This window comes from Hypoxylon fragiforme (assembly GCF_022984875.1).
Source record: "Hypoxylon fragiforme strain CBS 206.31 chromosome Unknown GGS25scaffold_1, whole genome shotgun sequence".
In the NCBI taxonomy this organism is placed as follows: domain Eukaryota; kingdom Fungi; phylum Ascomycota; class Sordariomycetes; order Xylariales; family Hypoxylaceae; genus Hypoxylon; species Hypoxylon fragiforme.
In genome coordinates this window covers 795,307-817,477 of record NW_026054756.1, presented here as the reverse complement: position 1 = coordinate 817,477, position 22,171 = coordinate 795,307, and the positions used below count along the sequence as shown (strand labels likewise).

Below are 22,171 nucleotides of genomic sequence, written 5' to 3'. Positions count from 1 at the left end.
GGAGGCCAACATCATATTGGCATGACTTTTATTATGAGCTCTTTATTATATTGAACGCAGATCTCCTCAGCTGACAGCCTAACAAACAGGGGCTGAGCTGACCCAAGAAACCGACTATAATAGGCAGCCCTCGATATACTAACCTAACCTTAGCATACTACGTAACTAGTTATTATGCAAGTACCGTTCAGCCCACTTCTTGCGGATAGGCAGGTTTCCTGCTTACGAATCTATTTACGTATACATACATACCTACATACCTTCGTTATCCTCAACTCTCAACTTTTGCAAAACAAAATTATATATCAGACTTCAAAGTTGTTTAGTAACTACCTACCTAGGTAAAAAAAATTTTTATTAACCAACCAACTTCCGTACTTCTATCGCCCCGGCGCTTATTTATTAAAACGAGGTCTTTATAACTAGGTACCTAGCTTATATATAACCTCCCCGACTCTGATCTGATCTGAGCTGAGCCGAAAAAAAAGCTAGCAACAGGCGAAGCCAAAGGCAAAAAAAAAAAAGAAAAAAAAGATGGCAACGACGAGAGTAATGGCGGGGGCCACAGGCGGCCAGGATGTGGGGTCTGCTGCTACGACTACGAAGCATCGAGCCTGTGATGAATGCCGTATGTGACGACCCATTACACACGTACCTGACTACACATATACATATACATATGCCTACCTAGTAGGTAACCTGTATACCATATCCATCTACCACGGGGATGTTTGAGTGAGTGTGTTTGAGCATGTGTATGTGGTATGATACCTACCTATGATATGCGATCCGGGGCTTAATCACTTACTTACTTACTTACCTACCTACCCACTCGCCTATACATCTATCTACACTCTTACCTACACACCTACCCAAACACTTGTAATCACTGGGAAAATAATAATAACCCTAATCACCAATGCACAGGCATCCGCAAGCTAGCGTGCACCAAAGAGCCGAACGGCTGCTCGCGCTGCCAGCGCGAAGGGATCGCGTGTATCTATTCTGCGCAGAAGCCCATGGGCCGGCCTCGGAAGAAACGAGTGAGAGAGGAAGAAGGAGCAACAACTCACTACCACTACGATGACGAGGATACGACGACGGTGAGCAAGAATACGATGCTGGAAAGGCCACCGGATACGGAAGAGCTCGACTTGGCTGCTATTAGCCTGTTGATGGGGGAAGGAGGAAATGGAAATTACGGCGTGATGGGCGAAAGCGGGTCAGCTGAGACGGATTTCCCGTGGGGTTTGTACAACACGGTCGACGGACTCGGGGATATCGCCTTCGACGGCGGCGCGTCCTCCACGGAACACTTACCGTCGCTGGCGCAACAGTCGCACATCGACCCAACCTGTTTCTTCCCGGGCTTTGAGGAGCAGCCGCCGCCGAGCGCAGACTTATCGTCTCATTCGCATTCACCCAACACGACGACGCTCGAAAGCAGGGGAGAGAGAAGCGCAAGAAGCAGCAGTAGTAGTTTACCGGTACCGATGTCGACGAAGGAACGCTGCGCAGCGCATACAGCGGCGCTGTGTCTGGCGCTCGAGGCGATGCAGAACATGCCGACGGGGGAGAATGATGCGGACGTGGCGAAAGCTATGGCGCACGCGCGCCGGGCGACAAGGGTCGCGTACGACGTCGTGTACTGCCCGGCGTGCTTCTCCAAGCTAGACGACCTACCAGGAGACGAAGACGTGCACTCGGAAGCGGCGGCGGCGGACGAGATACGCGGGTTCCAGAACCTGATGCTGCTGGCGACGCTGATCCCGAGCATCGCGCACGCGTACGAGCAGATGTTAGTCGCGGCGGACGAGGCGGCAAGGCGGGCGACGGTGGAGAGGAGAAGGTTGGTATTTAGCCTCGATGGGTTCGGCGGGCTCATGGTTAGAGATGGCGGCAGGTGTAAGAACACGGAGCCCCTGAATCATCGCGAGATGGAGCCGGCGATGTGGCGGCTCACGGTGCGGGCCATGCTCCGCTCAGACGTGTACGGGATGACGACTTTGTCTTCTGGCTGCGGCATCAGGGGTGGCGAAGAAAGAGGAGCTGCAGGACAACCCTATTGCGACCACTTTGGCACTTCGTCTGCCGTACCGCCGCTGGTGCTAGGGCTCAAGGATGTGGTGAGGCAGATGGAGATTCGTGTGCGTATGCGACATGCGTATCTAAATGCTATAGCGAAGAGGAAGGGGGGACAGAGGTGTGGTGGAGGGCAGCAGGATACTACGAGTAGGTGTGAGAAGATTGTGGCGATTGCGAAGGCGGCGATTGATGGGCTCGTTATACCTTGAGCTTCGATGATGGTGATGTCAGGTGATGATGATGGCTTACGGTGCTTGGCCGGAGTGATGCGATTTGTTGATATGTACTGGTATAATTAGAACACGTACTGAGATACCTAACCTTAGAGGTGTTAAGGCAAGGCATAGGCTTAAGGAGACGTTTAGGTAGGGCGAGAACACTTCACTCCGTTATTAAGGATGGCTGATTGGCGACACGTTGATGTTGGCATGAGATGTCGGCATTCAAGGCGCAACGGCGGCGAGATGGAAAGTGTACTACATAGTAGTAGTTAGGTAGGTATGTAGTTATAGTGGGAAAGGTTCAAAGCTCCAGGGCTGTTAGCTACTACCTAGGGTAGGTATATCTCGGCATTGAAATCCAGTACCCGTACCTGTCTAGTCTAGGCTATCTAGTACCCAGAAGGTTAAACCTTACCTTACCTATTCCACTCGTATCCCGACCGCTGCCTATGTGGTTATATTTAGCATCACTCATACCAGTCAGCGTTGATACCGTGAATAGTGTACATGTCAGATTAAGTCTGTTATAATCCTAATAGTATCAATGACAACAAACAATATTTTTGGCTTGATAGATTTATACTGTACGTATATACTCTTGTAGTGTCAATACAAATGACTGGTGAAAAGGTAGATGTATTATACTTGTTTCAATGTAATTCAACACACAAAGAAAGTGAATCATCAAGTTCCAGCTTCAAAGTTCAAATGTTCTTTCTTTCTTACTATTTTTACTAGGGGATGTCGGGACATGGATGAGATGGGTAATGGCCTGTGCATCGGAACCATGCCATAATGGTGTTAGTTAGCTTAGCTAACCCCCAGTATGTACTAGTACTAGTAGTTAGTACCCAGTCACTTTTTATACATAGTACCAGATTTGGCATGTCGGAAGTTTTTAGGAGTTTTGGGTTTGCATCATTGTTCAATTGAGGACACGGTTTTTCTAGCACTTGACAACATTCAAAACCTCACTTCTTCACATACGATAACCGATAAATCCGGAAAGAGTGAAGGGTAAATATATTTTATCAATCTTTTGAATTGATCGCCGACTCTTTTTTGCTCTCTTGCTCTTTCCCATCACTTCCTCATTACTCCTTTCTTCTTTTTCCTTACCTTATTCTCCACCAACTCTAAAATTAAATCCTCGACCTTGACCTTGTCTCTATTACTACCTATTACTACCTGTTACTAGTAGTACTAAATATAAATCCCCCAAACCCCCGACATTCTATCTCGACTTTTCCCCCTCTCCCTTTGCCCGCCCTCTCCGGGACTCGACCTTTTCGATTATCGCTCGACTGAGAAATAACAATCACTTCCACCTCGCTACATTGCGCAAAACAGCTGGCCTGGGCTATACATAAACCTGCCATATAAGCACAATGGCCCAGATCAGAGGTACAGCCGGCTACCACCTCGGTGGTCCCAACCCTTTTGGCGGCCCTAAGAATGAAGTGGCCGATCCGAGTCCCCTAGACGCGATTAGGGAACAGACGAGCAAGATTGAGGATATGTTGGATACCATCAGCGAGCCCGTTAAACCGTATGTCAACAATCACAACAATTGCCCCCTTTTTTGCCCTTGCTACGACGGCTTCTATGTATTGGTCCTACCTGTTTTGGTACCTAGATAGTCGCTTACCACATACATAACAACAACACAACTACTTTGAAGCCTAGCTGACACATATTTCCCCTATAGATATCTACCAGCTATTGGGCGCTTCCTCATTGTTGTTACATTCCTCGAAGACGCGCTCAGAATTCTCACGCAATGGAACGATCAACTGGTGTACCTGAATTCGTACAGGCATAGTACGTTCTATTCTAACCGTCACTCAAGCCATCTAAACTAACGAGGAACCTATCAGTTCCTAACGGTCTAACACATCTGTTCCTTATCCTAAACGTGGTTACCATGATCGCCTGTTCCACACTTGTCATTATCCGAAAGCATTCCGATTTTGCCGTTGGCGGTCTTGTATTCGTCGTCGTTACGCAGGCTCTTGGTTACGGCCTTATCTTTGACCTCAACTTCTTTCTCCGAAACCTGTCTGTCGTTGGTGGCCTTATTATGGTCCTATCGGACTCTTGGGTTAGAAAGACGAAGGCTTTCGCCGGCCTACCCCAGCTCGACGAGAAGGACCGAAAGATGTACTTCCAGCTCGCTGGTCGTATCCTCCTGATCTTTTTGTTCATTGGATTCGTCTTCAGCGGAGAGTGGTCTGTTTGGAGAATCTCGGTGTCTGTGCTTGGTCTCATTGCCTGCATCATGGTCGTCGTTGGATTCAAGGCCAAGTTCAGCGCTACTCTCCTGGTGGTGATTCTTAGCGTTTTCAATGTTCTCGTGAACAACTTTTGGACGGTAAGTTGGCCCAAAAATCAGCCGGACTCGTAATACGCAGACTGCTAAGTTTCTCCATAGCTCCACGAACACCACCCCCACAAGGATTTCGCCAAGTACGATTTCTTCCAGATCCTATCTATCGTCGGCGGTCTTCTCCTGCTCGTCAACAGCGGCCCCGGCCAGTTCAGTATCGACGAGAAGAAGAAGGTCTACTAGACGATCCCGGCTTAACCGGGCCGCGGAACTCTACTCCCCAATGGCACTAAAGCATCGCGATCGCATGAGCCTACCTAGGGAAGTAGGCTGTAAGCTGTATTGCACCATGTGCCGATGCCGACTAGGGCAACGCATTCTATGGCGTAACGGGCGTAGAGCGAGATTATATGAAGTAGTTTTTGTTTTTGTTTCAAGCCGGAAAGATGAGCTGAACTGGTTGCGACCTTTTGCTAGCTATCTACCTCCCAAGAGGTTTCCGGATTCAAGAAAAAACAAAAGCACACAAAGGGAGGTTAAAAAATGAAAGTTTATTCGATTTAAATGAGATGGATGCTAGGATTATTGGCTCGCATGCATGACATGTCATACGTTATTTGTAATGTGTACGCTTGAACCACTAATCTGATGTTCTGATGTTACTTGAATATGTTTACTTCGTGAATACCTGCACATGTGGGTATCTATCTACCTAGGTATCTATTTTCGAGTCTAGAAGTTGCCTGTCTGTCTGTATATCTTATGCTAGGGTAGGTAAGGCTGAGGTGTAGAAGAACCGAACCGTGGGGTCACCGATCAAAGCTATCCTTGTCTCCCCCTCCCCCTTTATTTTGCTTGGGACTCGTAAGGGATATGATCTTCAAGTTGCTTGGTAGGTAGGTACATAGGCTATCTAGTGTAGTAATCGTGTAGGGATTCGCCTAGGTCCACCTTTTACCCCTTTTTGAAAAATAAAACACAATAATAACAATGATATGATAATAATTAGCAGGGTGTTGGCTTGGAATGAATGGGTAGGTAGGTAATTGGATATACATATGTTCTCCTTCAGAACTCAGGATTTGTTTTCGGGCGTAGTGACGTTTGGTTGTTTTCGTAATGTAGACAGACACATACATGCCTACGTAGGTGAGAGCAATAACTATGTATCAATGGAATATGAGGTCTGAATAATCCATCGTCTACCTACCTAATCTAGGTAGGTATGGAGAAGCATCTACGATGCAAGATCAGTCTACTTACATCATCCACCGGCCTAAATACCCAACTTCTTCGCTCTGCAAGGTTTGTATCTAATATCTGTGATCCTGAAGCGCATGTCTCCCGATCAATCCAATAGACCTAGGTAAAAGGCCATCGTTCATGCTCACGCGCCCTCCTTGGTCGTGATGACATCCGAAGCCCCCCCCCCCCCAAAAAAAAATAGAAACTGTGGGCACCAAAGGGCCTTGGAGGCAAGTGGAATACTCACGACGCATCCCCCTTTGGGCCTGAAGGCAGGCATGCCATGGACAAAGGAACGACCAGTATAAGATGATGGATGGTAGCCAAGATAGGTTTTAGACAGTAGTTCCAACTAATACACCATCATCACTGCACCTTTGGTATCACACCTGCCTTCAGAAACCGTCTAAATCCAAGCAACTCGCAAAACTTGGGGTATGGGTCTCTCTCCCTTCAGTGGCTTGGTGAAAGCCATCCGCTTGGTTGTCGTCACTTTCGACGTGCCTGACTGCTATGTTTCCGTCTCTAATCTCCTGTGCCTGCTGTGGAAGTACCGGATCCTGACGTGTCTGTTTTTTTTTTTTTTTCTTGTTGATCGCGCTGTCGTTGGCCCACTTGATAGCTCCTGTGTTGTCTTTTGAGTATGTACAGGTGGTTATTAGCCCGCCAGGCATTGCGTTCAGGCTCCGCGAGGAAGCTGCGCAGGCAGGACGAAACATAAACTTCATGGATTTCGTGGCGTAATCTATGATATAATGCAGCAGTGCCCAGGTTTGGGGCACTGGTGGATATCAGGGCAAAGTCGTGGCTGCGATCGCCATCCACCAAGGTTCGGACATAACTGCGTGCAGCGCGAGGCTCCTCTGGATGTGCAGGCACGCTATCATCATGGTCATCCTCTTCGTCAGCGAGTCCCCTGATCGTGGGTGATGGGGGTGGGTTTAGTTATATGCCTTTTGACTATCTCGGTGTTAGGCATTAAGTCGGCAGACGAGATCAGAAGAAGAAGAAAAGCAAGCCTTGCACCTATGTATGGTTACCAATGCAGCACGCAAAAACGCGTAGGTTGTTGATATCATGTGTATGTCGTCCCGGCAGACACGGACCGAACCAGCCCGCGCAGCCCATCGCGAAACCAGGGCAGCTGTGCCGCGATGACACGCGATTGCGGATCAACTGTAGCTTTCACAAACCGCAACCAGTCCCCAGCGTAGGGACTGATGAAGGAGATCCAGGTGTAGGTAGGTACTCTGGATAGACTGCAGCGGTAGGGCCCGAGCCTGCGAGTCGTGGAAGCACGACCTATTCCTATCCCCCGACTCCCCCCGCGACGTAGAGAAGTTGCTGTCTTCTTCTTCTTCGTCCACAGGACGGATCATTGGCCAGAAAGGAAACGGTAGAGCGGAGGCAGCATGGCAATCGCCTCGCCTGGGTTAGGTGGGCATGTGTGTAGCATCCGGGTAGCGGATGAGTTGCCGTAGGTAGGTAGGTCGTTTTCTTCTGGTTATGCTGATGTTCGAAGACGGGCGGTGCTCGCTGTGTAGGCGAGGCTGCGTGTGTTGGGTTGTAGGTAGTAAAAAGATAAAGATAAAGAAAAGGGGGGTTGTTGTAATAATATCGTATATATATATGTATAATGTATGTGTTCATGAGGCATGCGCCTTAGGATCATGGATGTAGATGGGACAAAGGAGTTAGGTGCTTGAGTAGATGATGTAGATTGCTCCTGTAATGTTGACAGTTCTCCAGACGATAGATTATTCAGACCTCATACTCCATCGACATTGCCATCAATAGGAATATAATGTTATGTGATAGTGATTCTGATCTGTGTGTGGTGTGTAGTAATGGCAACGGAGTGAAGCATAAATTCTTCGGATAGTCAACGAAGCTGGGCAAGAAGATTGTCGATAATGGAGGGGAGTTTTCCTGATCAACCATTCAAGGAGAAGGGCATCCAGAGCGACGAGCACCGTGGGATGCGATGCATGCGGGATCTCGAAACCCCGAACCCTCAACGACGAGAGCCGCGCCACGTTGGGGCGTAGTAGTATGGTCCTCGCGTCGCGGCCGACTTTCATCGGCTCGAGGAGAAGCTTTTGAGGATACAGGGCGCCGGCTCGGCTCTCTACTGTGAGTTCGAAGTGTTGCGTCCGAGGCGTCGAATCAATCACAGCAAAAGAGTTCTCAAGCAAAAGAAAGCATATAAGAGGGTAGGAGGGTCTAGCAGAGATTAGCGAGGTAGCAAAGACATGCGAAGAAGAATTGTATATATACCCCAAACCAAAATCGGCCGAAACATCACATGGAAGCCCTCGAAAAGATAAAATCATTTGGGAACCGGGATACGCAGCAGAGCTTGAGCTGCGGGAATGGATTCTGCGGTGACTAGTATGTCCTACAGATTCGCTCTGCTGTCTCCGGCTTCCGCCATTAAATAGAGCCGTAGGTATAATATGCTCTCCTTGGGGCAGGTTGTTGTTTCCCTTGTGTCGGTCACGGGTGCGCTATGCACGCAGAGGGCCACGTACCTACGTTGGACTGGCATGAGTGGCCCCAAAGACAAAGAAAAGAGAAGATGGTTGAAGTGTGGAGTATCTTAAAATATATATATATATCGATCTCGAAAAGGTATTTCAGGTTAAGAGATGATGCGACGGACGGGGATCATAGAATATAGTTCAGAGGAACTCCTATCTTTGGATGGATACATGACGAATATTTAATAGAAATAATATAGGGGTGGTGGAAAGAAAAGCCTGATGAGGTGTCATCTGATGTGAGTATGGTCAAGAAAAGAGATGAAGGGAAAGGGGTATCAGGACTAGTGGTATGGCGAAAGATGGTACATATAACCGAACACCTTTGGAACAGGTCAATGAACCTGGGCTCAGCACCTACATAACATGACAAGATATGAGTAGAAAGGAGATCACTCGGAGCAAACGGCATCCCAGAGACACACAAAACCCACTCGAGACAGGTGGACGTGTAGGAGCAAACAGGAGAACATAGGAGGAGGCTGATACAGCCCATGACACATCACCACGCAAGATGCCTGCGGACATTTACATATGCGCCTAATTGACGTGGTGTTGGTTCTTACTCTACGCTGTCTTGAATACCTGCTAGGTTAGGTAGGTACCTTGCTCATCCACTGTTGATTTCTTTGAGCAGAATGGCGTATGGACTCCGTTGTCTATATGCTGAAGCTTGGGTCAGGCTGCTAGCTTCATTGCCTGTCTAAGCCTACATGTAGGTGGGGATGAAAGCGCACATAGCCGATACATAGATTAAGTGTCTCTACCTGAGAAGGTCCCGGGAAATGCGCAGTATGTATGCATCTCCCCATTTTTAGGACGTCAACCAACATCAGGAGGGGGATAGTTAGTTGTTGAGTACAAACGACTACAGACTCACTGCTATGTAGACATTGTAGAGCCTGCCTAATGATGAATAGATACCCAAGAAGGCCCATGGACACATACATACAGGCAAAAACATGATACCAATAATAGGTCTCGGGTACCTACGTGTGTAGTGTGCAGTTGTATGTGTTAGAATTTTTATTCGTTATTATCTCATATATTACAAACGGCGTGACACAAACGCTAACTCTTATCAAAGCTCATGTAGCCTTGAGCTTCTTTGAACCTGGCGGCCTCTTGCGGAAGAGTCCGCTCTCCTGGGCTAGCTTCCATAGGCACCACAGGTAGCACAGGGCAAACCCGGCGGCCCCAATGCCCACGTTGGCCACGACCCATAGATCGGGTTTCTCAGGGGGTGGGGTAACGGATAATTCTAATATATGCCAAACCGCCATCATGACGTAGAAGGCGCCGTGGGTCATGGCTGTCAACCACTGAGCCCAGATATTCTGCCCTTCCTCGAAGTAGGCGCTGATGGAAACAGGAGGGAGGCCTAGTAGATACGCCCATAACAGAGATAGTACAGCATACGGTATTCGTAGGCCGACTCTCTGTAATAGCGGAAACATTGTCCATACTCCAACAAGATTGGCAAACCCAACCCAAGACCGAGTCTCCTTTCCTAGGCCTTGCTTCCCAGCGAGGAGTAATGTCATGGGGAGAAGTGGGAGTAGCACACTCTTTTCATGAACTTGGTAGCTGAACAAAAAGAAGCCCCACGCAGTTGCGCTGAATGCATATGGCAAAAGCTCCTTTCGGGGCCGGAAGAATATAATGACACAAGGTGGCCCAATCGAGGCAAGAGTCGCCAGCAGCGAGATTCGCTGTAGTAGCTCAGTTGGGTAATTCCGCAGCTTTATCACCACATTAGCTGCACACCAGAAGTTGGCAACCTTGTCCTCAAATAGTCCTCGCGCAAAGGGGAAGATTCGGTGGACCATCTGAGCCACCTGCTCTAGTAACGGATAATAAAAGGCTTTGGTATCTAGAAAGTCCGCGACGAAGGCAAAAATAGGGAGTGGGGGTCGAGGACCATCAAGGTTAGGTCGCGAGTCGATTCCTCGGCTCACATCATATAATGTGCCCAACATTATTGGGAGCACAAGAACGGCAAAGGACGCTAAAGTGACGGCCGCGATTCCCATCAGCCGTCCAATATTGATGCGCGGAAATGTACAACTTCCCAATAGAAAGGCAAACACAGCTGGCGCATAATACAATGCCATCTGCTTGAACCCTAGCGCCGCAACGAAGAAAATCGAGGCCCACATGAATCGCCCTGCTACCATGCTAGACATGCTCGCTAAAACAAATCCCAGCATGACCGTGTTGTACTGGAAGTGAACGTGGTCGATAAGAATGGTTCCGGGCTGCATGAGTATAGCCACAAGCGCAACCGACGCAGTCCACTGAGCCACGCCGAAGAGCTTGCTGTATCTCCTGACAAATATCACCGCAGCTGGAATGAAGATGAGGTATTCGGACACGATGACGGTGGCCCTCATGAAGATCTTGAGATTTTGATCTTCTAGGCCTCGAGAGGTATGGAGCGCAAACCATGCGGGATCAACGAGAGACCCGACCTTGCCGAGTAGCCAGCTGTGGTATGCCGTCAAGGGAGGATAATCGAGACCCCACCACTGCAAGTCGTGAAAATACCATTGTGATATTGGGAGGTGTGTCGTTATTTCCATCCAGTGTCTCTGTGCTTCATAGTCGCCGAACATTGGGGGCTTCTGGAAGCCTGAAGTTGAGAGAGAATATTAGTTCGGTTCCGAAAGCACCATCGAGGTAAGCCAAGGCGTGAGCAAACAGTATAACGAACCTGAATATCCCCATAATCCCGCGGCCCAGCGAAACAGGCCGACGACGATAAGAATAAGAGGAAGAACCTCCCATTGCGACAAAGAGCTCCGGGCAGGCCAGAGAAAGGCTGCAAGGGGAAAGGAAGGTGTTCGTATTAGCGCTTCGGGTTTGACGGGGACAGAATCGAAATGTGTCGTCTTCTTCCCTTTGCGCCGCGGCTTGTGGGGTGACGGTGAGGCAGAACTCATGATTGTTCACCGTTGAATCGTTGGGCGCAAACTCAGGACGATTACAATCATCTATAAGAAGGGATTTCTAGAAAGTTGGAAAATTAAAAGAAATAAAAGAAATGAAAGACAAAAAAAAGGTTAAGGTTGTCGTGTCTTGAAACTCAATGTGATATTAATTAGTTAGTGTGTTACCCTAGTAGTAGAGCTGTTTTAATACTACTACTAGTAACTAGTAGACAGGGTTCTTAGCGTGCCTGCGTGTCACAAAGCTATTAACAAGCATGGCACGACATAGATGGTATTGTACCTGGGCAACTTTAAGGTTGTGGCTGATGTAAAATAGTTAACTAGTTGGGGTATAACTACAAGAGTAGCTCGGTTTAAGCATATGCTCGTTTAACTGCTTAAACACACTTTCTTTTGATAATACATGACAGCATCTGAGAAGCCAAGCATTCTTCCTTTTGTCTCAAGAGATTGTCTTAAATGTTCTTCTCTTTCTCAAATCTGCTTCTAGATACCCTTGGAAATAAACGTACATAATATCATTTAGCCAATATGCCTTTTCCATTCATATTACCCACCACCTCCTCCTTCTCATTCTCCTCAAGCTTCAACTGCGAGTCCCACCCTTCCCTCACACTCAACGCCAGCACGCATCGGGGCGTTGTGAGGGACTCGCTCAAGAAGCATAAGCGGCTACCTGCAGCATCTCAGCCACCAAATCTGCCATCTGTGCTATCTAATCTGAACAGCTATCTCCCGTATCTCCTCGCGGTGGATGCCGGCCTAAGCAACAAGGCCGTCTCAGGCGACGAGGTCAGTGTGGTCCTGACCTCGACCCCTTCTATTGAATGGCGGCCCACATTATCGGACCATGCGGTCCCGGGGAAGGAGATGGCCAGAGTCAAGATACAGTCCTTGGAATATGAACTCTTCTTCATCCTCTCTACCGTCGGCTACACCCATACCCTGCTTGCTCGTTACTCACTCCACCCCCTTTACGTCACCTCAGGGGTGCCTCTCAGCGCGCAGGAGCGCACAACGGCGATCACCACTGCTACAAAGCATCTTCTAGATGCCGCCTCGGCACATGACTACCTAGCACGTCGAGCCGAGGGTCTTGCCACCACCCCCTCCTGTGCCGATATCTCTCAGTCAACCGCGCGCGCCATGTCCTCCCTCGCACTCGCTGAAGCAACCCTGCTCGCCGTGCTAAAGGATGACCCGTACCCCGCCGTCATCGCGCAGGACCGCAACGACAACGACCGGGAGTGGATGTACAAAGCGCCGGAGATCCCCAAGGTCCGGGCCCACCTCTTCGCGCGCCTCTGTCTCGCGGCCGCCGACCACGCCGCGCAGGCGTCGTCTCTGTGCCAGGCGCAGCAGGGCCGCGGCACAGGCACCCCGAAGCTCAACGACGGCCTGCTGCGCTACATCGAGGACTTCCAGAAGATGTGCCGCGCGAAGGCGTGCCGCTTCTTCAGCATCGACGCCGAGCTATCGGGGCAGACGGGAAACGCCCTCGGCTGGCTGCGCTGCGGGCTCCAGGAGCTGGGCATCGAGGTGAAGGAGGGGAAGAAAGGGGGTCTCAGTCTTAGTCGGATAAAGAAGGACTGGTCGGAGAAGAGGGAGGATCGGAAGGTCGAGAGGGGCACGAATTGGGGCGCGGACGCGGGAAAGATGGAGGAGACGAGGGTCATTGAGATGTTGGATGCGAAGTGGACCAAGGTCAATGACACCGTAAGTTTTATATCCATTTTTATGAGAAACGAACGTGCCCCTTTTTTGTTCGTAGCAATTACTCACTCGTCAAAACAGATGCTCACCCAGGCCATCCCGTCACCGGGAACTCTTCTCGCCACCTTGCCATCGGGTAGGGACATGCACAGCATCAAGCCATACCAAATCCCCGAGCTCGGTAGGGAGCTGCTCGAGGCGATGCGCGCCCCTCCAGACCACTCCGATGATTTTGGGGGCGAGGGGTTGAGCTCGGATGACGATGGCGAGAGGACGGCGGTTGCGACGTCCATCGGTGGGTTTCCGAACACGCCAGATATCAGCCGGAGCGAGGGTACGAGGTCGTATTATTAGCGCCTTCCGGTATTTCACTACGCCATACATACCTGGATTCTGTTTTTGGGGACTCGAGCTTTTTGGAATACTCGTGCTCACGAATATGCACGCATACCTCGATACCCGTCTGTCCCACTGGAAATGGGCCAGCTACTAGGTACCTACCTATGAAACCATACCGCTCTACCTAGCATGTATCCCACATGAACTATGCGTTCCAGGCCATATTACTAAAGTTTGTGCTGGAGCTGAACAGGTAAGGTCACCTCACCTAATCTATGATCCACGATGATTCTCTTTTGCGCCGCTGCTAATAATGAAAAAAGAGAAGCTTGATATATACTCACTTACACACACACACACACAACTACTTTCTCAGGGGGGGATATCTGTCGTCAACTATACCATACCATACTATACCTACCTAGACAACATTTATTTCCCTGACTAACTAAGGCTTCTTTCTTGAGACAAGATGTCGAGGCTACCTAGCAGGGACTCCAATCTCTCACCATACCTCCTATCCATAGAGACCCATGCATATGCTCCTTGTGCCTCGTGACTTATATCGTGAACCTCATCAAGTATTCCAAGTTTATTAGGTATCTTTTTCATTTTCATTTCTTTTCCAGAACCTAGTCTTATAACCCCTATTCCTTAATAGGGGACTCATTCCCCTTAGAACATTTAGGTTAGGTTAGGTTACAGTATTCCTTTATATCTGTCACCTCATAAACGCCGCATCCATCAGACTCGTAGGTACATAATTGCGTATAAACAAGAGGAACCAGAGGGAAAATAAATCAAAGGGCACCTGTTTACTGAGTGAAAGGGGATGATCACTAGTTAGTAGCCCTGCTCCTCTTCCTACCACCCCCCGCCGCCGCCTCTCTTGTCCTCCTATTCCCATCCCACCGCGCCGGTCCAGTCTAAGTATACAGGCACTACACCAACCTAGGTACCTGACATTACCTGGCATATAGCCCCCCCTCGCCTAGTACGTGTAGACCATATTCGTGACCTGGGGCCTGAGGACCTGGCACTTCTTCTTCAAGGTCTTGACGGCCTCGACGAAGAGCTCATCGGCGTCCCACTGGCCGGTGCTCTCGATGGAGAAGATGAAGTGGTCGCGGCGGCGGCCGAGCTTGACCTTGCCGTCGAACTCGGGGTGGCGCAGCACCTCGCGGCTGACCGTGTCGCGCATCGGGTCCTTGACCACTGCCTTCAGCTCCCCTTCGTGTCCTGCATACCCGCTCTCCTTGCTCCGCGCCTCTTGCCGCGTCACGGGCTCGAGGCCGATCACGCCGTCCATGAAGCAGCCCGCGAACTTCTTGGCGTCGTCGCCGAGGATCGGCTGCGTGATGGTGATGGTGGGCATGAGTCGGTAGCTCGCGGTGGCGACGGGCGACCACTTGGCGTGGTCCCAGCCGTAGCCCTTGTGCAGGTGCATCTCGAGGTCGATCTCCTGGCCGGGGCGCAGCTTCGCGATCAGGATGTCCGGGTGGAAGGGGCGGATGATGTCCTCGCCCGAGAAGTACTTGGGCTGGCCGCCGATGGCGTCGAAGGTGATGTCTTTGGCGTAGACGTGCGCGTGGTTATATAACTCTCGTGGGTCTTTGGCGCTGGCGGGAGCGTTCTTGTTGTGTGTGCATACGACCTTCAAGCCAAGGCAGACTGTGTTGTTGTCGAAGGTGGTGTCGTAGAGGCCTTGCCCTTCGGCGGGCTTGGGCCAGAAGCGCAGAAACTCGCGGATGCCCTTCTTGCCGCCACTGAAGGGTATAAGACCGAGGCGGTGGGAGAGGACTTCATCTTGGATTACAGAGGTGTTGTTGTTGATGTAGACGGTGTCGATGGCGAGGGTGGGGATCTCGGCGATCATGATGCGGCGGAAGGCATTGGCTATAGAGGCGTCGACGCCGATTAAGGAGAACTGGGCATCGTATTGTCGGTTCTCGTGCCATTGGACTCTAAAGCTTTTTCGGAAAGACTCTGCGTCCCAGGGGTGCTCTTCGTTGGCGAAGTTATCAGGATAGTTGATTGCAACGGTGTCTGTGACTGTCTCTTTGTTTATGCCTACGATCTAGTCAAAGTATTAGTTAAAAGCAGAGAAAATATTAATAACAATCAAAAGAAGATAAAATCTTACATTACGGTTTTCTATATCTTCCGCACTAGGCGGTTGCCGACGTCCTGACGAAGGTGCCATTGTGTATGAGTTGTGACTTTGATATTTGAGTGGGGTGAAAGAGAGAGATCTTCTTTCCAAAGTAAAAAAGTAAGAAAATGCGACTGAAAGAAAAAAAGTTACTATCTAATCTTATCAGTCCTTATCAGTTGTTTGCTACAGTAACCTTTGTACTAGGTACACACCCACGCCCCACCCAATTCACCCCACTAGCTTTTTTTCTTTGTGCAACAAACAGGCATGTTTTTGATTATTACTGATTGTACTGACCTGCCCCACAATTCTAAATTGTATAAATACCTGGCCTTCCTCCATCATTTCTACTTTTTCTTTCCTTCTTTTTTTTTCTTCATACTTACCTTGTTCGAAGGACTCTCGCTCAAGAATGAGAGTCCTTAAGTGGAGAGACCTGCATTGCACAGCGCGGAGTCGATCCTCTTCTACTATCCCTCGTGGATCGTAGTGAGCGGAATTTTTGATCTCAATCCTTTTTCGTTATGCTCGGCGCCTCGACGCGTCGCCATGAGGAAGATGATGCTTTTTGATGTCGTTGTATTCATGATTAAACAGCCCATCATTGATTATTGATAACTCCCATTTCAATTAATAGATGGTTAGTACTTATGTTATATGTTGATTTACGCGCGCCTGTAATTCTTGCGACCATAGTAGGTAGGCATAAGCTCTCGCGTTCTTTCACGATCATTTTAGCAATACCAACCCTACCTAGATACGTAGCGTTTTAGCACTCTAGGACTTGGATATACTACGCAGTCCTTCAATACAGTAGCTATCTACCCAGCCAATAAACCCTCCCGCTACCGTCCAAACAACTTCCTCAACCCCCCCAACTTCAAATCAATCCCATTCCCCGCCGCCTGATCCATAATAAACCCCTTGAGCGGGCCCATCGCATTGACCACATTAAGCCCCAGCGAGCGCAGCGGGACCAGCGGGCCCGAGCCCGCCGAGTACAGCTTATGCAGCTTATCGCAGACGCCGAGGAGCACATGGTTTGGTAACCACCGCTCAGCCGCGTACGGCTCGAGCGCGGTCTTCGCGCCGATATCCTGGCCGTGCGAGACCGCAAACTCGAGCGTGCGGGCGAGGCTCTCGACGTCGCCCTGTCCTTGGTTCAGGCCCTGGCCAGCTAAGGGGTGGATCGTGTGTGCGGCGTCGCCGACTAGTGCTACGCGCTCGCCCACGTAGGTATCTGTGTGCCGCATCTTTAGCGGGAAGGAGGCTATGCTGCCTTCCTGCACTCCTGTGACGACCTGCGGTAGAGCTCGGTGGTCGAACTGTGTGTGCTGCAGTCGCCACGATAACTCGTCTTCTTGACCGGAGCTCAGCGTGTGCATGAAGTCGAGGTCGACAGTGTTCAGCCGGAACGCAGCATTGACGAGGGCGATAAAGTCCTTCGGAGATAGGCTTTTCAGCAGGGCGGCATTAGCAGGCGTCGTGGACCAGACCAGGGTGGAGCAGTTGCCCGGAAGCGGCAGCATAGCGACGGGTCCCGTAGGCAGGAATCTCTGATAGGCAATCTTCATCGCATCCTTGCCCCAGCCCTCCCCTTCCAGCTCGAGCGTCGCCACCACACCGTGCCGTTCGTAGTCCCACCCTCTACTCTCGATCCCGGCAAATGTCCGCACGGGACTATTTGCACCGTCCGCGCCCACGAGCAGCCGCGCGGTAAGCAGCTTGCCACCCGCCAGCCGCACGACCGGCCACTCCCGCAAGTCCAACTCCTCCGTCTCCTCGCCGAACGTGATCTCCTCCACCTTCACACCATCATACACATCCACGCCCCCCAACTCGTCCAGCCGCCGCAGAAGGCCAGACGTCAGGTTGAGGTTCTCAGTCATGTACGCGATCGTCGTCTCCTTCTTCACAGCGCCAAGCGCCCACTCGAACCCGATGCGAGCGCCGGTGACGCCGTCCCAGACCTGCATCTCCTGGTAGGGCTGGACGCGGGCGCGGCGCACGTGCTGCCAGGCGCCCACGCGGTCGAGGAACTGCACAGACGCCGGCGTGAGCGAGCTGACGCGGTTGGAGAAGCGGTCCGGCGGCTGCTTCCACTCGCGCGTTTTGCGCAGGTCCTGGGCTTCGACGAGGGCGACGCGGAGTTTGGCGGTGGTGGGGTTCGAGCCTGCGTACAAGAGATGACACAGTAATTAGCAAAGCTAGACAGGTATAGGTCTCTAGGTAGGATGTACAGGGTGAGACTTTAGAAAGGAGGGTAAGAGCTTACGCAGCGCAGTAAGTAAACTTAGACCGGCTGGACCGCCGCCCACACATACGACATCGTAGATATCCGGTTGTTGGGGGCCGGCGCTGGCGTAGGATCTACTAGAGAGTCGGGGTGAGAGTAAGAGTCTGCGACTACAAGTCCTACATATTAAATTGGAAAGTGGTCGTCGTAAGTGACGCCCTGAAAGGATGACACTATCCATTTGGTATGGATATGCGCCTTTCACCTTTCACTTTTTACAAGACCTTAAGTTTTACGTGGGACGATGATGATCACGAAAGATAATCAATCTAATCGTTCAAATTCTATGGAGCTTGGTATAGGTACAGTACTAGGTACCCATTGGAGCTTCCTTGGAGCTTTAGATCGGCGCTAGAGGATGGTGGCTCCGATATAAAGGCTTAGGAATCATGATCAGCCGAGGTTTTCCCTTCCATATAAAATCTCCTGAGAAGTTGTATCGCTACAGATAACCATAAAACTAAAAACCTCTACAACTTTCGTAGGCATACGTACATATGCTGGTGCCAGGAATCAAAACCTCCCTGATTCTAGTTCAATCCGATTGAGACGATAATATTATAACTACCTTCCTACCTAAGATATAGAATATGCAAAGCAAACAACCACCCAGTTCCCAACTCAGCTTTAACGAAAACCAGACCGTTATCCTTCCTTCCTTTCATTGATAATCCCATAAAGTGCAATATACTAATGGCAACAATTGGGTATACACATATCATGCCATTAAACCCCGAACGAGGATATATTTCCTACTTCCTCTCATCATCACTTAAGGTGGGCGTAGGGCTCACGTGTGGCGCTGTGCTAGCAGCCGGGCGATGATTCTCATCACCTTCTGGAGCATACGAATGACTGGCATCAGTCATGACCGGTGTCTCGCCTCTTACACCTCCACCTCTACTGCCGCTGCCGCCTAGGGCGCTGCTTCCATCCATGGCCACATGCGAAGATTCGTGGTATGTGTCATCTGCGAGTATCGAGTCATAGGTATTTGCATTATTCTCCCATGCTTTGAGATCGTCCTCCACATCGATGAGGACTTGTCGGGCGGCGAGTCCATTCTCATACCTACGTCTCGCGTCACCAGGTGTGACGGGCGAGTCGTCTAAGAGGTCGAGAAGACGACGACCATGCTTGGCGAGGATGATCTGTTTCTCCGCACGCTCGATTACGGCGGCAAACTCGGTGTCGTAAGCTTCCCTCAGCTTGTTACGAGTCTGCATAGCACGTCAGCAATCCCACCACATGCCAATATTTCAATAAAGAAGTGCAATTTTCAAACAAGTCAAGTGACAACTGGAAACTTACAGTATTCGTTAACTGGGCCTCTGCAACCAAGTTTTCAGCCTCAGCTCTAACAAGCTCCTGCTCGAGGATGACGAGGCGAGGGCTCTGAGGCTCCTTGAACTTAAGGCGTTGGATCTCGTCTGCAATTTTAGCCCGAGTATCGCGGCTGGGCTGGACGCTCTTCTCAGTGTTGCGGATGTTTTTGAGAACACCGCGGGCGTCGTCGAGGCCGTGGGCGTACAGCTCTTCTTGGGCACCAAGCTCCGATAATACAACGCCCACCTTGTCGCTAATGTCTGACACTGCTTCGTCACCTGTCTGCTCGCCCCATTCTGATAGTTGCTTCGCGATAGCCTCGCGCTCCCTTCCTGCTGTCTCGTGCGCCGACACTAGATTATTGGCTGATTTGATCACCTGGTATAAACGCCGCGACAACTCTGGCTGGATCGAGCCTCGCAATGATGCAAAAGAGAACCCCTTGCGGCGCGTAGGCGATGTTGGTGCATTCGCGGCGTTGCCCTTGGTGGAACGTATAGAGAGGGAACGATTCCTATAGAGCGAGGTTTTATGCATTAGTGGATCTAAGGTCTGTATATGCTAGGAATCGAAGAGGGATTACAGATATGTCGACCCTAGAGACCGACTGCTGTTTTTGTGACTGGGCTGCGACATTCTCTCGAGCTCCAGCACGCCTTTGGAACTACCGCTGAAAAATTGGAAATCCATCGTCACCTACATGATGCGTTCAAAGTAAAAGGAGAGTCTTCGGGGTTCACCCGTTCTCTTTTTAGGAATATCGACAGTATGGCTGTTTACCTACTTGTAAACTTGTTAGCTCTTTCTCCTCATGATATTCTCTTGCTTATGTAGTTGGCAGCTTCGGTTCCCGTCTCAAGAAACCTGTATAACCTTCCATAATTTGTCGAGTACTGGCAGAGGTGGGAAGTTGCGAACATTGAAGCTAAGACTCTAACCTAAGGGCATCTATCACCAATGACTGACAACCCGAGGATATGGACGAATACTAACCTAGATAGTATGTGGGTACACTATGGGGCGTGTATCGTAAATCTGTGTAGATATTATATGTAGATCCGATAATATGTTTGGACAATCATTCAATATGTTCGCAAATCCTTGATGATATCAAATGAATCTACATAATAAGATACATTGCATACCTTAGGTAGGTAGAGTAATAGTAGATACAGTAACTCCTTCCCTTCTCATTCTTGGCAACATTACACATGCATTCACTTAACATGATCACATCACAATTGCACAATTGCACAATGAAAAACAAGGATGCACCTGCCAAGGTTAGAATCTCAAAGCAGACCAGATGACGACGGAGTTGGAAGCTAAAGAATATCTCATGATGTCATTTATTTCTAAAAGCTAACTAAGCTCAGCTTTTGAATTAATTGTTCTTTTTAAGTCTTGGTCTCTGCTAGCTAGTTAATGGCTAGGGTACATAGTGCCAACCCCGGACTTCTTCCCCCCCCCCCTTTTTGTAGCACCCCGCCTTCCAATGCCTCATAACGCTTTTCCTCGAGAACTCATGAATCATGTCTGTCTGTTCGTCTGTGTGTATGTGTGTACGTTCTTTGGTTTTATAGGGGGAAATGAATTGAATAGAAAATAACATTAAATAAAATAGGTAAAAAAGAATTGTATAGGTAAGTTATTAATATGTTGTAGTTGTGTAGGAAGAAAAACCCGTGCCCTTCTTCCTTCGCTTTCCTTTCCTATGTATCCGTCCCGGCTTTATTTCATTGGAAAAAACAAACAAACAGATCTTTGGACTATATTAGGTAGTAAATATTTGGTAAAAGTCAACCAGCGTTTGCGGGTTGTTGGTTGGCCGCAGAAAACTTTTGCATGCATATGTACTGCATACCTGCATACATACTATGTAGTATGCAGTATGCAGTTGGCATTAGGTAGGTAGGTAGTATAGCTGGAGGAGGTAGCAGTAGCCTTCCTCATCCCTTTTAGTGGTACCGCGTCTGGCTCGTCCGCTCATACACGACGGGGGTGCTGCGGCGGTAGCTCGTGGTGCTGACGCGGGGGCTGTGCGCGTGGACGTGGTGCGAGTGGTAGCTGGCGCGCGGCGTCGACGACCGGTGCTGGTGGTGGTGCACCTGGCGCACGGGGATGTACTCCTCGTGGTAGTAGTGCTTCCGCGAGGGCTCGGCTCGGAAGCACATCTTGGTTTCGCGGATTGTTGTTGTTGTTGAGGAGGAGGAGGGGGAGGGGGAGGAAGAAGTGATGGTGATGCTGGTGCGGTTGTTGCGGGTTGTGGCAGAGTTGTACTCGATGCTTTGGCGGGGTGGTGGAGAGCGCATATGTACGCTGTCCGGGGAAGGTGCTTGGGGATAGGTGGTAGATGATAGGTATAGTAGTATATGATGGGTTAAGTAGGTATGTATATGCGAAGCTGTGCTGTTCTTCGAGGTTCAATGTTGTTCTCGGGGTCAAGTAAGGGATGGGAACAAATACTGGTTGTTTTGTTGGCGAGGTGGAATAGAATAGAATGGGAAGAATCAAGACCATCTGTCCAAGGAGAGAGGAAGGAAGCCAATAGGTATTTAACCAACTTTCGTATACCTACCTTAATCAAGGTCCTACCTATTTACTAGGGGTCAGCCTTGCTGACCCAAAACGCATCACGAGGGGGGCAGGAAAGTGTCTTCCGGTGTAACCCTTCTTTTTACCTACATATGTACCCTACCTACTACCTGGGCGTACCGAAGGAAGAACAATTCTAGTGTATGTACATAGTGGCTTAGATTAGATCATTGGCGGTATGTATGTCATTGTATGTATGTATGTATGTATGTAACTCCAAGATTTATCGATGATCTCGAAAAAATGATCCTCGCGCGCATCCCTTTTTCTTTTCCATGCTAGCGATCCCTGCTGCAGAAGAGGCTATGTACTGTATATATGTACCTACCGCATTTTTTTTTCTGTAGAACTTGGTGGTGCTGTAGAAGCGTCCAGCAAC

General features: G+C 49.7%; 8 protein-coding genes across 8 annotated transcripts; 3 read left to right on the top strand and 5 right to left on the bottom strand.

Moving 5' to 3' along the window:
• The first annotated feature begins 163 nt into the window (after positions 1 to 163).
• GGS25DRAFT_468442 (uncharacterized protein) lies at positions 164 to 2,983 on the top strand. Its single transcript, XM_049259071.1, has 3 exons — positions 164 to 426; positions 489 to 628; positions 928 to 2,983. Exons 2-3 carry the CDS (start codon positions 535 to 537, stop codon positions 2,292 to 2,294), a joined length of 1,461 nt encoding a protein of 486 aa, XP_049121025.1. The 5' UTR covers positions 164 to 426; positions 489 to 534; the 3' UTR covers positions 2,295 to 2,983.
• Positions 2,984 to 3,132: 149 nt separating this feature from the next.
• GGS25DRAFT_468436 (SURF4-domain-containing protein) lies at positions 3,133 to 5,402 on the top strand. The gene is made up of 4 exons (XM_049259070.1): positions 3,133 to 3,855; positions 4,015 to 4,127; positions 4,184 to 4,677; positions 4,738 to 5,402. The coding sequence occupies exons 1-4, from the start codon at positions 3,695 to 3,697 to the stop codon at positions 4,873 to 4,875; spliced, it is 906 nt and encodes a 301-aa protein (XP_049121024.1). The 5' UTR covers positions 3,133 to 3,694; the 3' UTR covers positions 4,876 to 5,402.
• A 3,855-nt stretch (positions 5,403 to 9,257) lies between these two features.
• Positions 9,258 to 11,587, bottom strand: GGS25DRAFT_468433 (glycosyltransferase family 57 protein). The gene is made up of 2 exons (XM_049259069.1): positions 11,131 to 11,587; positions 9,258 to 11,049 (listed from the first exon to the last, which is right to left on the bottom strand). Exons 1-2 carry the CDS (start codon positions 11,357 to 11,359, stop codon positions 9,506 to 9,508), a joined length of 1,773 nt encoding a protein of 590 aa, XP_049121023.1. The 5' UTR covers positions 11,360 to 11,587; the 3' UTR covers positions 9,258 to 9,505.
• A 312-nt stretch (positions 11,588 to 11,899) lies between these two features.
• Positions 11,900 to 13,435, top strand: GGS25DRAFT_516551 (uncharacterized protein; the record flags this gene model as incomplete). The annotated part of the gene is made up of 2 exons (XM_049263216.1): positions 11,900 to 13,084; positions 13,163 to 13,435. 2 exons carry the CDS (start codon positions 11,900 to 11,902, stop codon positions 13,433 to 13,435), a joined length of 1,458 nt encoding a protein of 485 aa, XP_049121022.1.
• A 789-nt stretch (positions 13,436 to 14,224) lies between these two features.
• Positions 14,225 to 15,749, bottom strand: GGS25DRAFT_10518 (DNA-directed RNA polymerase). The gene is made up of 2 exons (XM_049255999.1): positions 15,564 to 15,749; positions 14,225 to 15,497 (listed from the first exon to the last, which is right to left on the bottom strand). The coding sequence occupies exons 1-2, from the start codon at positions 15,621 to 15,623 to the stop codon at positions 14,412 to 14,414; spliced, it is 1,146 nt and encodes a 381-aa protein (XP_049121021.1). The 5' UTR covers positions 15,624 to 15,749; the 3' UTR covers positions 14,225 to 14,411.
• Positions 15,750 to 16,183: 434 nt separating this feature from the next.
• On the bottom strand, positions 16,184 to 18,281 carry GGS25DRAFT_468430 (ubiquinone biosynthesis hydrox). The gene is made up of 2 exons (XM_049259068.1): positions 17,851 to 18,281; positions 16,184 to 17,748 (listed from the first exon to the last, which is right to left on the bottom strand). Exons 1-2 carry the CDS (start codon positions 18,050 to 18,052, stop codon positions 16,421 to 16,423), a joined length of 1,530 nt encoding a protein of 509 aa, XP_049121020.1. The 5' UTR covers positions 18,053 to 18,281; the 3' UTR covers positions 16,184 to 16,420.
• Positions 18,282 to 18,331: 50 nt separating this feature from the next.
• Positions 18,332 to 20,507, bottom strand: GGS25DRAFT_468428 (putative sphingolipid long chain base-responsive protein). The gene is made up of 4 exons (XM_049259067.1): positions 20,191 to 20,507; positions 19,898 to 20,130; positions 19,183 to 19,711; positions 18,332 to 19,091 (listed from the first exon to the last, which is right to left on the bottom strand). Coding segments are annotated over exons 2-4 (999 nt in total). The 5' UTR covers positions 19,900 to 20,130; positions 20,191 to 20,507; the 3' UTR covers positions 18,332 to 18,623.
• A 626-nt stretch (positions 20,508 to 21,133) lies between these two features.
• GGS25DRAFT_10408 (uncharacterized protein) lies at positions 21,134 to 21,973 on the bottom strand. The gene is made up of 2 exons (XM_049255983.1): positions 21,776 to 21,973; positions 21,134 to 21,662 (listed from the first exon to the last, which is right to left on the bottom strand). The coding sequence occupies exon 2, from the start codon at positions 21,507 to 21,509 to the stop codon at positions 21,156 to 21,158; it is 354 nt and encodes a 117-aa protein (XP_049121018.1). The 5' UTR covers positions 21,510 to 21,662; positions 21,776 to 21,973; the 3' UTR covers positions 21,134 to 21,155.
• Positions 21,974 to 22,171: the final 198 nt, after the last annotated feature.

Coding starts and splice junctions, on each gene's coding strand:
- GGS25DRAFT_468433 (XM_049259069.1), bottom strand. CDS start 11,359: ATGAGTTCTGCCTCACCGTCACCCCACAAGCCGCGGCGCAAAGGGAAG. Junction 11,050..11,130: donor GGGATTATGGGGATATTCAG/GTTCGTTATACT, acceptor TCTCAACTTCAG/GCTTCCAGAAGCCCCCAATG.
- GGS25DRAFT_10518 (XM_049255999.1), bottom strand. CDS start 15,623: ATGGCACCTTCGTCAGGACGTCGGCAACCGCCTAGTGCGGAAGATATA. Junction 15,498..15,563: donor AAGATATAGAAAACCGTAAT/GTAAGATTTTAT, acceptor TACTTTGACTAG/ATCGTAGGCATAAACAAAGA.
- GGS25DRAFT_468428 (XM_049259067.1), bottom strand. Junction 19,092..19,182: donor AGGCCCAGTTAACGAATACT/GTAAGTTTCCAG, acceptor CGTGCTATGCAG/ACTCGTAACAAGCTGAGGGA.
- GGS25DRAFT_10408 (XM_049255983.1), bottom strand. CDS start 21,509: ATGCGCTCTCCACCACCCCGCCAAAGCATCGAGTACAACTCTGCCACA.
- GGS25DRAFT_468436 (XM_049259070.1), top strand. CDS start 3,695: ATGGCCCAGATCAGAGGTACAGCCGGCTACCACCTCGGTGGTCCCAAC. Junction 3,856..4,014: donor ATCAGCGAGCCCGTTAAACC/GTATGTCAACAA, acceptor TTTCCCCTATAG/ATATCTACCAGCTATTGGGC. Junction 4,128..4,183: donor CCTGAATTCGTACAGGCATA/GTACGTTCTATT, acceptor GGAACCTATCAG/TTCCTAACGGTCTAACACAT.
- GGS25DRAFT_468442 (XM_049259071.1), top strand. CDS start 535: ATGGCAACGACGAGAGTAATGGCGGGGGCCACAGGCGGCCAGGATGTG. Junction 629..927: donor TCGAGCCTGTGATGAATGCC/GTATGTGACGAC, acceptor ACCAATGCACAG/GCATCCGCAAGCTAGCGTGC.
- GGS25DRAFT_468430 (XM_049259068.1), bottom strand. CDS start 18,052: ATGGATAGTGTCATCCTTTCAGGGCGTCACTTACGACGACCACTTTCC. Junction 17,749..17,850: donor AAGTTTACTTACTGCGCTGC/GTAAGCTCTTAC, acceptor TCTTGTACGCAG/GCTCGAACCCCACCACCGCC.